We start from the raw sequence: 12,192 nt of genomic DNA on the forward strand, positions 1-12,192 counted from the left end.
GGTCAAAGGTAAGGTTTTTTTTGTCCTTTAAACTGAAGAGGTGATTAAGGTTACATTCTAAGTTTTGGGACGGGCCTCCTTTAATCCTCAAGTCTAGCAAGACTAGGAAAGTCTTGGTCACTATGACATCTAATCTTGTCAAGCCTCTGAAACTGTGAGCACTCTATAAACAGTTCAGGCCTTGCACGTTTTCCTTTCAAAGCCACGTTTATGATTGAAATCTGTAAGACAATAATTTTTTTAACTGTTACATAAAGTGTATAGGCAGAGACCAAACATCTCCTATGCCCTTTGAAATGGTTCGCAAATTCCCTATAAATAGGTATTACTCATTAAAAAAAAAAAAATACTAGGCTAGGTTAAGAAATTTCACAGTGGCGGCAAGAAGGCTAAATTGCAGTAGAATTCAGTCATTTCCTAAAAGTTGTCTTGCCCCTATCTTGTGCATTTGAATTATATTTTGAAACGGCTGGGTGAGTAAATATCTGCATAAAGTAACACATTAGAAATGAAATTGTCTATCGTCTTTCTTAAAGAAAACTTAGGGGCTGTCGTGAATGGTCTAAAAACCTAATGTCCCTTGGTGTATGCATGGTAAAAGCTATCAAAAAGCCAGTTCCCTAGGCCCTGGGACATCAGACTGAATTGCTCTGAGCAGCCTGTACCTTCTGCCCATTCACGGAAGGCACCAGGCTAAGGAAGAAAGGTGAAGACTCATGAGGCCAAGACCACCTCTGGATTCCTTTCTCATCTCCTCAGTTCCTTCCTGCCCTGAGTTCCAGCCTCATGGACATTCTCGTCTAACCTTCCTTGTTTTCTACCTCAACTAGCCTCTCCTTTATAGGCGGACACTACAGGTGGTCTGTCCAACACTCATTCTCCTCTTCTTCCTTAGGCACAAACCCCCATTTTACTCTGGGTGGCATTGTGCCCTGCTGAAGGTCACACTACCCAGCCCCCCTCGAGGGACAGCCATGGGACTAAGTTCTGATCAATGAGATGGAAGAGGAAGTTGTTGGATGAGCCTTCTGGAAAAGCTCTCTAAAAAGGATCAGAGAGCTGAAGGTGCCCTTTTGCCTTTTTACTTCCTCTCTGGAATGAAAATATGACAGCTCAAACTCTAATTGGTATGTTGCACCTGAAGTAACTTTGAACATGGAAGCCAATGTTAAGGACAGAAAGACAGAGGAGTGAGGGTTTCTAATGAGGAGCAACCATACTGGCCATGGATTGGCTATCTCTGGACTTCCTTCATGTGTGAGATTTAACTTCTAATTTAAGCCACTCTATAAGGTATCCATCACTAGGAGCCAAATGCAATCCAGACTCGAGGCTTGAGATTGGTAATGCTTTCTGATTTCTTTCATATTGATTTTTCAGGAGCGCTTTTTCAGGGTCAAGTGTCAGGTTTTATCAGAACCGCCAGCTGTTCCTTCTGTAGCGTTTTGGTTTAAATGTGCTTTATAGGCTTGCACTAGGCCTTGAGTGGGAAGGGGCAAAGGGTCACATCCTATCCCACCGAGGAAAAGCACAGCCACAGGGAGTGTGAGTCAGAAACACTGAAAACAAAATCTCAGGTAAACATTTGCTCACAGGAGAAAGAAGAGGCTTTGCATACCTTTGCCTTCATATGGGAATGCAGTTTCAGCTGAATGAATTGTGTTTTCAGCACCCTTCTTCCAAGAGGCTGATTTTTACTCTTTGTCTTTAGTGAGGTTCTTTCTTCAGGGTCAGAATGGTGGGTACACATGAACCCACCATTAAACGTTTTCCCCCAGGCACGTAAACTCTCTGCACCTCTCAAACCAGATTAAGTCAGTATTTGCAGGAGGACAGAAGATCCTGACCGTGCCTCTCCAGCTTGCCCGTATACTTCCTATCCCCAAATGATGTAACCAGACTCTCTCCTCCCTGCTCCCAGCCTTCCACAGAACTCAGCCCTTTCTCAACATTCAGACATTTGATCCTTTTGGAGGTACTTAACCGACATGTGGGTTTCTTTTATCATCTGCTCTGCATGCTGCCAAAAGGCAGCTGGGAAATGCAAAGCTGTAGGTGGGGAAGACAGTTGGGTTTAGAGGTAAAACAGAAACAAAAAGCAGGAGAATAAAGGAGAGTTAGACTGCTATTGTCAAAATGCCAACTTAGCAGGTTTTCGAAGAAAGTAAAGCCAGTTATCAGGTTTTGAAAGAAAGTAAAGCCATGTTCCTATATTCACGGTCCGGTTGTCTGACTAAGAGGTAAGAGCTTATCTCTGCCTTGTTCCTGAGCCTCTTGTAGAGGATACAGCCTGATGTGGTCACTACACAGGATTTACTTGGATTATCTTCAACAGTTTGCGAGATGGGTTTTCACCCAAAATCGTACTATTGAAAGTTGGTCGTTTCTGTTCAGAGTGTGTCTGATTTCCAGAAAGGAGGCTGAGATGCTGCTGCCTTTTGTAGAGAGGTTTGTTGAACCTATGTTGATGTATAATTCCCTGGCATGAGGAGATGGAGCCCTGATTCGCCCTGCCCGGACCACAGCACGCTTGGAGCCCTTGCTCATTCTGGGTCAGCTTCAGGTTCAACACTGACCCACAGAAGCTTCTCTTCAGAAGACTGTTTTAGCTGTCGAAGAGACTTGGGACACTGCTGTGACAGGGCTGAAGAAAGTCCAAAGGTTTACTATGACGAGAGAAAAACGGGAGGACAGGACAAGATGGCTCTCTTCAATGTTTAAAGAGCTGCCGCAAGAGAGCCTGGAGTAGTTTTGTGTGGCTCTAGAGAGCAAAATCAGAGTTGATAGGAGATACAGATCTGAACTCAAAAACTGTTCAGAGTGGGGGGAAGGGGAATTGGATGAAGGTGGTTAAAGGTATAAACTTCCAGTTATAAGATAAATAAGTCCTAGAGGGTGTAAGGTGCAACACGATTAATCTAATTAACACTGTGTGTTATATATGAACGTTAAGAGCATAAATCCCAAGAGTCCTCTCATCACAAGGAAAAAATACTTTTCCGTGTCTTTTATTTTGTATCTGTGTGAGGTGATGGATGTTCACTAAACTTATTGTAAGCATTTCATGATGTATATAAGTCGAATCGTTCTGCTGTATACCTTACACTTACAGAGGGCTGTGTGTCAATTATATCTCAATAAAACTGGAAGAAAAAAATGAATGAGAAAGAGTTGAACAAAAACGGCTTTAACTGTCTGAAACTAGAGTGGGAAGGCACGCACAGTATGGCTGTACCTGTCGTCCATGACCGTGGTGGATAATCGGGCAGGAAATGCACCGCTAGGAAAAGGGAAGAGGGTATTGATTCATCCAGACATAGGTAAGATGAGCTGACCTCTATTATCCCTGCCAACTCCACAATCCCGTGCTTCCAAGCCAGCCAATTCTTTTGGGTGAAGAAAGAACTTGAAGGATGTAAAGGCACACACACAGGAAGGAAGTATTTCTAAGCGAGGCTCAGATGGCCATAATGCTCCCTGGTGTTCAGGGAAGAAAGGCTTGAAAAGTGGGGATGAATGAATTAATGATGATCTCAAAGACTCTCTGACATTGCCATTTTTAGCAACTGTCAAACAACGTGTAAGTGGAACACACTCTATCTTGCACCTTGATTGTCAATAGTGACAAATGCAGTTAAAAGAGTAAGGGCAACCTTACTCTACTTTCATTTCTGTTTTCACCTCAAACTCTGACAAATTCCTTCGCTAACCTGCTAACATAATTATGTTATCAGAAGTGACTAAAATGATGACCCTGAAAGCAGGATATCTTTTGAGACAGTAAAATTCCCCACAGATAAGGAATTTCATACGTGTACACACACACACACACACACACACACACACACACAGTGTGTGTAAGATGTTTATTTTGCAAAGCTAAATATAAGTAATCTTAAGTAAATATTTTAAACTATAAATAAGTACAATTTACCTTATGAAATAAATGCTAAAATGGGCATATCCAGACCTATTCCTTGCCCATGACAGAATGGCATACCACTCAAAAAGTCAGCAACGTTCCCCCCAATATCCCTAGGTCTTTTCAGTATCTACAATGGAGAATTTTAAAATTAAACCTTCCCAAACTTACATTTTAGGCCTCTAAGCTTTAAGAGGGTGTGGTATAATAAAAACATCTATTTGGCCTTTGCCTTCCACTGGGACCAACAGTCCTTTGTTCCTTTGCCTGTTCATGAACATTAGGCTCCTATGCCTTCATTTCCCCTTCATGCAGCTTAAATTCCATGGCCAATCTTTAGAATTACCCTATAATATACACCCTCAACTCCTTAACCCATTTTTCTTTGTCACACTCATTTTGCAAAGCCCCAACCCTGCTTAAATCCAACTCTCTTCCCAGTCTGGGCCTGTACCTGGCAGCCAAACTGGCTGGAGAAAAACACGACTTGCCAATGGGTCCCACTTTAAATTCACGACCGCAGATCTCAGGTGGGGCCCTGGATGCTGCCTGGCAATCCCACCCACTTCCCTGGTCCACCTGTTCTCCCACTCTCCCTGGGCCCTGCCTCCTTCCTCCTCAAACCTCCAAGCACCTTCTCTATCTTAAAAACTCTCCTCTTGAGCCTACTTCTTCCCCCAGCTAGCAGCCCGTTTCTCTGTTCCCCTTTATAGTAAAACTCCTTGAACAAGTTGTCTGTACTGCTATCTCCAAGTCCTTTTCTCCCATTCTTTTCCAACCTACTCCAAAGAGGTCCTTATCTCCATCGCTCCATTGAAGCTGCTCTTGTCAAGGTCACCAATAACCTTCATTCTTCATTCTTTCCTCCTGGAAATCCCTTGTGAAGTTGGCATCCAGGACACAACATTCTGGTGGTTCCCTCTCAGTCTCACTCACGGGTTCCTTCTCTTCTGCCTGACCTGATCACATGGGCTCAGTCCTTAGAACTCTTCTCTCTCCCTCTCAAGCCTTTATTTATCTCATCCAGTCTCATGTCGCTCAAAGACCACATATCAACGTGTACTTGACTCTCAAATTCTCATGTCTACACCAGACCTCCCTTCTGAACTCTGGACTCATATATTCAACTGCCCACTCAACATTTTCATTTTTGTATTGAAGAGGAAACTCAAATTTAACACGACTGAATGTGACATCCTGATCTTGCCCTAAAAAAACTTCTGTATCCACAATCCTCCCCAACTCAACTGCTGGGAACTCCATCCTTCCATTGGCCCAGAATCATCTTTGACTTCCCTCTGTTCTCTTATTCCCAATCTGTATGTCCCAAGGGCTCTACCTTTAAAACAGGCCCAGAATCTGACATCTTCTGTCAACCTTCATTGCTACCAGCCTGGTCTCAGCCACCACCAACTCTTTTTTTTTTTTTTTTCTTTTTAATTGTGGTAAAATATATGTAACATAAAATTACCCATTAGCAACATTTAGTACAACCATCTCTATCTAGTTTCAGAATATTTTCAGGACTCTGAAAGGAAACCCCAGCCCCATGATGCAGAGGCTCCCCATCCTCTGCCCCAGCCCTGGCACCACTAGTCCGCTCTGCACCCTCAGCTCTTGACTGGGTCACTTTGAGCCTCTCGGGCGGTCTCTTCACTTCCTTATTTGCCCTGATCCCTGACCACAGCGTTCAAAGACTGAGTCAGATCACATCACAGCTTATCTTCAAACCTGCACCAGCTGCTCACCTTGCTCAGAGGAGAAGCCCTGGCCCCGTGGAGAGAAGATGGCTTCTCTGACGTCTCCTGCTACCCTCCTCGCCTCTCACTCTTCTCTGGCTGTACTGGCCTCCTCGTGATCCCCTGAACATCCCAACACACACCCCTTCCTCGGGACTTGCACCAGATGTTTCCTTTTCCTGGGAACATAACCCTTCCCCAGACCTGCATGGTTCCCGACCTCACCTCCTTCGGGTCAGTGTTCAAATGTCGCTTTCTCAGTTAACATTCTTTTAAAACTGCCACCCTGGCACTCCTAATTCCCTTTACTTTGCTTGTATAATTTACTTAGATAAGTAAATTATAAGCAAAGTGTATAAGTAAATATGTAAGTAAGTATATTGTAAATATGCAAGTATTTGTTTTGCTTATTGTCTGCTTGCCCCACTCTCCTGCCGGAATGAAAGCTTGCTGGGCCAACATCTCTGTTTTGTTCTCTCTTGTCCCCTAATGCCTAAAACAGTGCCTGACACACAGTCAGTTGAATGAATGTGTGACAGAGCAGCAGAGGGGCAGAAGTGGGTCACTGCTGCCCTTATTCGACTAACTCCCTATTCCCTGTGGTGGCCTGTGAAGATGGAGGGGGTGGCCATGCCACTGAGCATGTAGAATCACTGGCCAAGGAGAGCATTGCCCAGAGGTCCCACACCGGGGGTTCTGTGTGTAGGGGGCACTGGTGGTGGCAGCTGTGCCCTCCCTCTCTCACCTGTAACAAAACCCAATACCGTCTCTCTATCTTGGGGACTTGCCTAGGCCTCCTCCGTACCTGTTGTTGTCCACGTAGCGGATCAGCATGGGGTAGAAGGCATAGAGGTCTCTGCAGAGGATGGCAAACTCATCCAGGATGAGGAGCTCTGCCTCCTGGGTGTCCCCTTTGCTGTCGGCTTTCAGCTGCTCCTCCTCCTGCACAGTCTGGACAGCCTTCTTCTTCAGCTTCTCCAGAGTTGGGATGAAGTGGCTTCTCAGCAGGTCTGCCCTGGCTTTGCTGATGATTGGCTGGGCATACACTGCATTTGCAAACAAAGGGCCTCCCCCTCATTTTGCATGTTATGACAATCGACGAAAGGAAAGAAGTGATACTCAAAGGCGAGGCTGTGAAAAGCCATCAGCTCAGGATGGCACTTGCCCTGCCTTCATCCTCTGCTTGGCACTTCCATCTGATGAAGCCTCAGTTGCTGGGGGCGGGGGTGGCACTACAGGAGAAGGTCTCTATTCCTGTTCTGCTTCTCTAGGCCACGGGGAAACCTTGCCACCCTTTAACTCTTCACGTATGGCGTTTGCTATACCTCTGAGCTCTTCATAACAGACTATCTTGTTTCATTTTAGAGTACATTCATGATGGTGTTGGCTCACTAGCTAGATTATAAACCTTTTATTCATAATAACCAACACTGTGCCAAGTCAAGAGTAGGCACTTCAATACTACATTTTCTGGTTTATAGAAAAATCTCTTGTTAAAAATATATGGACCCAACCACAGTTCTCAGCCCCCAGGACTTGAGAACTGCCAACCTACTGCCTGGGGACCCCTCTGGGCCCTGAGAAAAGCAGAGAAACGACTATCATCTATAATAAACTGAGAGGCAGACTGGGGTGGCCACTAGCCGTCGATGAGCAGAAACGAACAGTCAGTTGGACCTGGGACTATGATTCCAGCCTTTTGAAGAGAAAGATAAAACTTACATGTCTCATCGAGTTTCTTAAATGGAATATCCTATTGGTCTAATTCATAATAAAGATGAGAATCAGAGGAATTATCCTAAGATAAGTGAAATAACATTCTCAAGAGTCATGAACCATTCACAAAGTGCATTGCGTATTTTGTGTATCTCAAAGGTTCTTTAATGTAGGGCGTTTCAATTGGAAACAGCCTATAATCCAGCACTTTTTCTTTTTAATCTCACTTCACCTTATTTTTTGCTTTCATAAACAAGGCTGTTTTAGAAAGAGAAAGCGAAAGCAGCTCTCTGCTGAGAAGCATTAGCCAACAGGTCAAAACAACACTGTGATGGCCCCCATTTCACACTCCAGCCTTCACTGGGCTGCATTTCTGCTTTGGATGTGGAATCGGAATGGCTGTTCCAGATATGGGTGATTTGAGGTTGCTATTTAAAATGGACTTTGTTTAGGCACCGGGAATGAAGTGGCCTAACTGAATGAGATCTGGGTTCACCTGTGAAATAACAGGTCAAGTTCAGTTCCCATCAGTGTGCTGTGACATGTTTCCACTGCACCTCTGGGGAAGCTAAGGGAGTCCATCCTTCGATTACCTTCCTTTCCTTAGTCCAGATTTAGAAATTAGAGCTCCTCAACAAATTGCCTTAGGGTTAACAATATTCTTGGGCTAATAGGTAAGAAAGGAACGCCAACTTTATCTACTCATATGTTCCCAGAGGCCTATACTGTCTAGGAGTCATCAGTACCCAAAGTATTTATAATTTGAAGTTCATTTCAGAGACAGGAAGGTGGTAGAAGTTTTCTTCCTTGGAATATCTACTCATTTGTCCAGGAAGCTAATAGCTACCACTGATCCCACCGCTGTGTTTTATGGTTAGGAGATTGTAGGGGTGAAACAGCTATGGTCCATCAGAACTACAGATCCATCAAAGGCAATGACTTTGCTTTAGCTTCTGTCTTCTCAACTCTACTCTGACAGAGGACACTAAAATATTCATGGTTTCCTGACTGTGGAAAGCGTGGTTATTAATTTTCCAAGCCTCTCCTCTTTTGGAGTTGTTTCAGGAGCAGAAAAACAGCTAACAACATTCATTAAGAGCCTACTGCATGCAAGGAGCAATAGAAAACAAGACAGAAATCCAAGTGAGGCTACTGTGAACCTAAGTTAGAGAGTGTCTTAGGAAGCATAAAGTGAAATACAAATGCTAGAAACTTACAGTACAGCCCAGATGGGAGTGAGTTTTGTATGTGTGGAAAACACGCAGGATCACTTACCGAGAAAATACGGACAATTATTACTGTAAGAGCAAATGGAACTCTTAAGTACCAAAAACAAATAAGCAATGATCATGGGAGTCGGGTAGAGTTTATCAAGAAGGGCTACCTGGAGATTCGAGGGACCTGGATTAGTTGGGGAGTTAGGCAGGAGCATTTGCTCCAGGAAGCTCTACAGGGGAATAAGTCAGTTCTTTTCACTTTTAAGTAACTAAGTGCGGGGAGGGGGAATAGCTTAAAGATAGACTAAGAGAAGAAAAGAGAGTCCAGGCGTCTTGGTGCTGGGGCCGGGGAGGAAAGGCATGTGTGGTACCTGCAATGCGCTTCATCCAGGAGGCCTCATCGATGGCCAGGTTGTTGTTGATGATTTTCAGAATGTTGCCCAGGATGACACTGAGGTGTTCAGAGGTGACCTTGGTGCACCAGGGCCCTGTGCTGGGGGGCAGGTGCTCAGGCCCCCGCTCCCACCAGTAGGACAGGTAGTTGCAGAGCATGGGTAAGATCACCTCGATGATGTGGGGCATCTCCGTGTACCGGGCCCCTGACTCGGCCAGGTCGTTGATTTCCTTCATCAGGCCTTCCAGCTGGGGGATGTCAGGGCACATCTCCTCCACCGTGTCTGGCATCCCCAGAACTGACCGAGAGGGTACAGGAAGAATAAAGGGACAGTAATTCAAAAGCACAAATAGTGCAACCTTCTCTCTCTCTGTCCACCCCTCCTTTGGTCTTTAGACATAACTTTCCACCCCAGAGCCTCAAACAAGTAAGCTCCGGATACAGAGGCGCCTTTGCTCTCCTGCTGCCTTTGTAAAGACTGAAGCTTCCAGAGGCTGGGTTATCTTCTAGATGTCATATTCAGGTTAAAACACTTAAAGTGAATCTTAAAGGAGCATAACAGAGACATGGCCGAGGGACATTTCATAAGACTTCTCTGTGATACAGTCAGTCTCTGGCTTCTCCATCCTGGCCTCAGTGCATGCACTGCAGGAAAGGCAGGACTAGGAGAAAAGCAACCCATCGGTGCTGAGTTGCCAATTTGTGGTTGGGTCACCTGGATCATATCTGTACTGTTTCAAAAAGGAAAAAGAAACATCTTGCATCAAAGATTCTTTCAGCTGGACCAGAGACAACACTTTCCACCCAGTTGAAATTTCGGGGAAGAAAACTTTGCACATACATTGATTTCTGCATTTACAAAAGAAGTTACTGATGACCTGAAGTAACCTTTGCCAAGACCTCTTGTCATTCACTTAAACCTTTTTGTTTCTGAAGGTTTATGTGCAAGGAATAGTAAGTCAGCCCTATCTCTTCCTCACACTGAGTGACTGAGGTCACTTCACTGAACGAGGACAGACAGGATGAGATGATGACAGAGTTCAACATTAAACGTTGTCAGATACAAGAATAGCAAACAGAAGAAGCCAAGGGGATATCTGTCTTGTTCTTCTTAAGGCAAAGGACACTCTTTCCCTCCAAGACAGGAGGAGAGGCCAGAAACATCCTGAGGTTCCTGATGGGTGAGACGAAAACAAGGGCTCTGAGTGGCAGGGCGGGGCATGGTTGAAAAGAAGCACAAGCTGAAAGCTCTGCAGAGCGTCCATTTATGTCACAGCCCCCAGGGTCCACCTGGGCCTGGGAGGCAGCTCATTGCAGACTCCACCCACAGGCCAAACTTCTCACAGTGGGGCCCAAGCATCAGACACCAGGGGTCTAGGGAGTCAGAGAAGCAACAGGAAAATGTGGTGCATTTTAGATCCACTAGTGGAGCCTATTAGATCCACTAGAAGATTTGAGGAAATTCTTTTTGATATTAGAAGTAAAGTGTAAAGTTCTCATGAATTTCAAAGGACAAAGCAGAAACTTTAAATAAAATGTGACGTTTAGTGAATTGGGTTGTGCCTGCAGGCCCTTTGCCATGGGGTTACTGCTGGTGTGAAGTCTCTCTCTTTTCTAGATTTTAAGTCCATAGGAATGGAAGGGTTAATGAATAAGAGGCCACAGCAAATTCTTTGGCCTTTAGGAATATTGGCCAATTTTGAAGGGACTGTCTCGATTTCCGTCATAATTGTCCTGCCTGGAGCAGAGATCCAGAATAATCCTGGCTGCCTTGGAGACAATGAATCTGTAGCTGTTACAAGTGGTTCTAGGAGATGGTGTGCAGCTGTACAGTGATGGACTCGGAAGAGCCCCCCTGCTATGGAGCAGGCCCTGAGAGGTGCTAATACCCTTTCCCTAACTGTGATTTTCTGTTGCTATCGGTATGGCCTTTTGGCAGGTAGAAGGCTACAGATAGCTCTCTTCCTTGGAAGTTAGGAGTGAACCGATGTCCTTTAAATCCAGACAATTCAAGAGGACTGGTAGCATGAAAGCCAAAGAACATCGAACTCCTATGATTTACAGCATAAAGGAATTACACAGGTTAGACACGCTCCACTGCCAATGCTGGTCATTTGCAGAGAACAAGTCCAGCCTGTACCTTGCTGCAGAGCAACAAGAATCAGGGGTGACATCAACATGGGGGTCTGGGGAGACTCTCACAAACAAAATCATTTGACACATACAGTGTCAGAATCAATAGGTACGAACAGTACAGTCAAACATTCTACCTTCAAGCTCTGCACACAGAACAATGCCAACTGCCACAGATGCAACTGAAGTTTACAACTGTTTCTATAAAATTATATATATAATTTAAATTACATTTAAATTAATTTAATTTAACTTAAATTTAATTTAAATTTAAATATAAAATTATATAGGCTCAGGGCGTGTGTGTGTGTTTAAATGTCACATAGACAATACATCATCATGGACACTTTTTTTTTTTCCTACCTAAGAGAAACACAGAGTTGCTTGAGGTTGCTTCACTGGAGTCATTACAATGATCTTAACAAGTTATTTATATGCAATTGGTCCTCAAGGGGAAGAAATATTTGTGATTTACGTGGTGTTTTGTTCTTCAAATGCCACATAATAAACCGGCAGAATGAATGCTACTGAGTTATCTACCTGAAAAACAGCTCATCTGGGTCCTATTAGAATCAGACACAAGAATGTAAGAGGGGACCATTAGAACACACTGGCCTTTCATCTGCTAGATCAGTGGTTCTCAAAGTGAAATCCTCCCACAGTGGCAGCATCAGCTGGAAACTTGTTAGGACCTTCAGAATCCAGACTTACTGAATTAGAAACTCTAGGGGTAGGACTTGGCATTCTTTAACAAGCCTTTCGAATGATTCTAATACATGCTAGTGTCTGAGAACCACTGGGAACCACTGAGTTAGATTCCAAACTAGTAAGCAAGCAGCTCTTCCCTCAAGAAGACAGCATCGGGCTTCCCTGATGGCACAGTGGTTGAGAATCCGCCTGCCGATGCAGGGGACACGGGTTCGCGCCCCGGTCCGGGAGGATCTCACGTGCCGCGGAGCGGCTGGGCCCGTGAGCCGTGGCCGCTGAGCCTGCGCGTCCAGAGCCTGTGCTCTGCAACGGGAGAGGCCACAGCAGTGAGAGGCCCGCGTACCACAAAAAAAAAAAAAAAAA

At 44.7% G+C, this 12,192-nt stretch overlaps 1 protein-coding gene across 10 annotated transcripts in view; it reads right to left on the minus strand.

Moving 5' to 3' along the window:
* The window catches only part of RYR3 (ryanodine receptor 3), a 550,085-nt gene that overhangs the window by 59,072 nt on the left and 478,821 nt on the right, over window positions 1-12,192 (minus strand). For all 10 annotated transcript variants that reach the window (XM_067028902.1, XM_067028901.1, XM_059058605.2 and 7 more), the window contains 2 exons: window positions 8,966-9,286; window positions 6,467-6,707 (listed from right to left, as the gene is read on the minus strand). In XM_067028902.1, the coding sequence (XP_066885003.1) occupies window positions 6,467-6,707; window positions 8,966-9,286 (562 nt within the window). The remainder of the gene's footprint in view (window positions 1-6,466; window positions 6,708-8,965; window positions 9,287-12,192) is intronic.

The sequence above is a fragment of the Kogia breviceps genome, chromosome 3 (assembly GCF_026419965.1).
Source record: "Kogia breviceps isolate mKogBre1 chromosome 3, mKogBre1 haplotype 1, whole genome shotgun sequence".
In the NCBI taxonomy this organism is placed as follows: Eukaryota; Metazoa; Chordata; class Mammalia; order Artiodactyla; family Physeteridae; genus Kogia; species Kogia breviceps.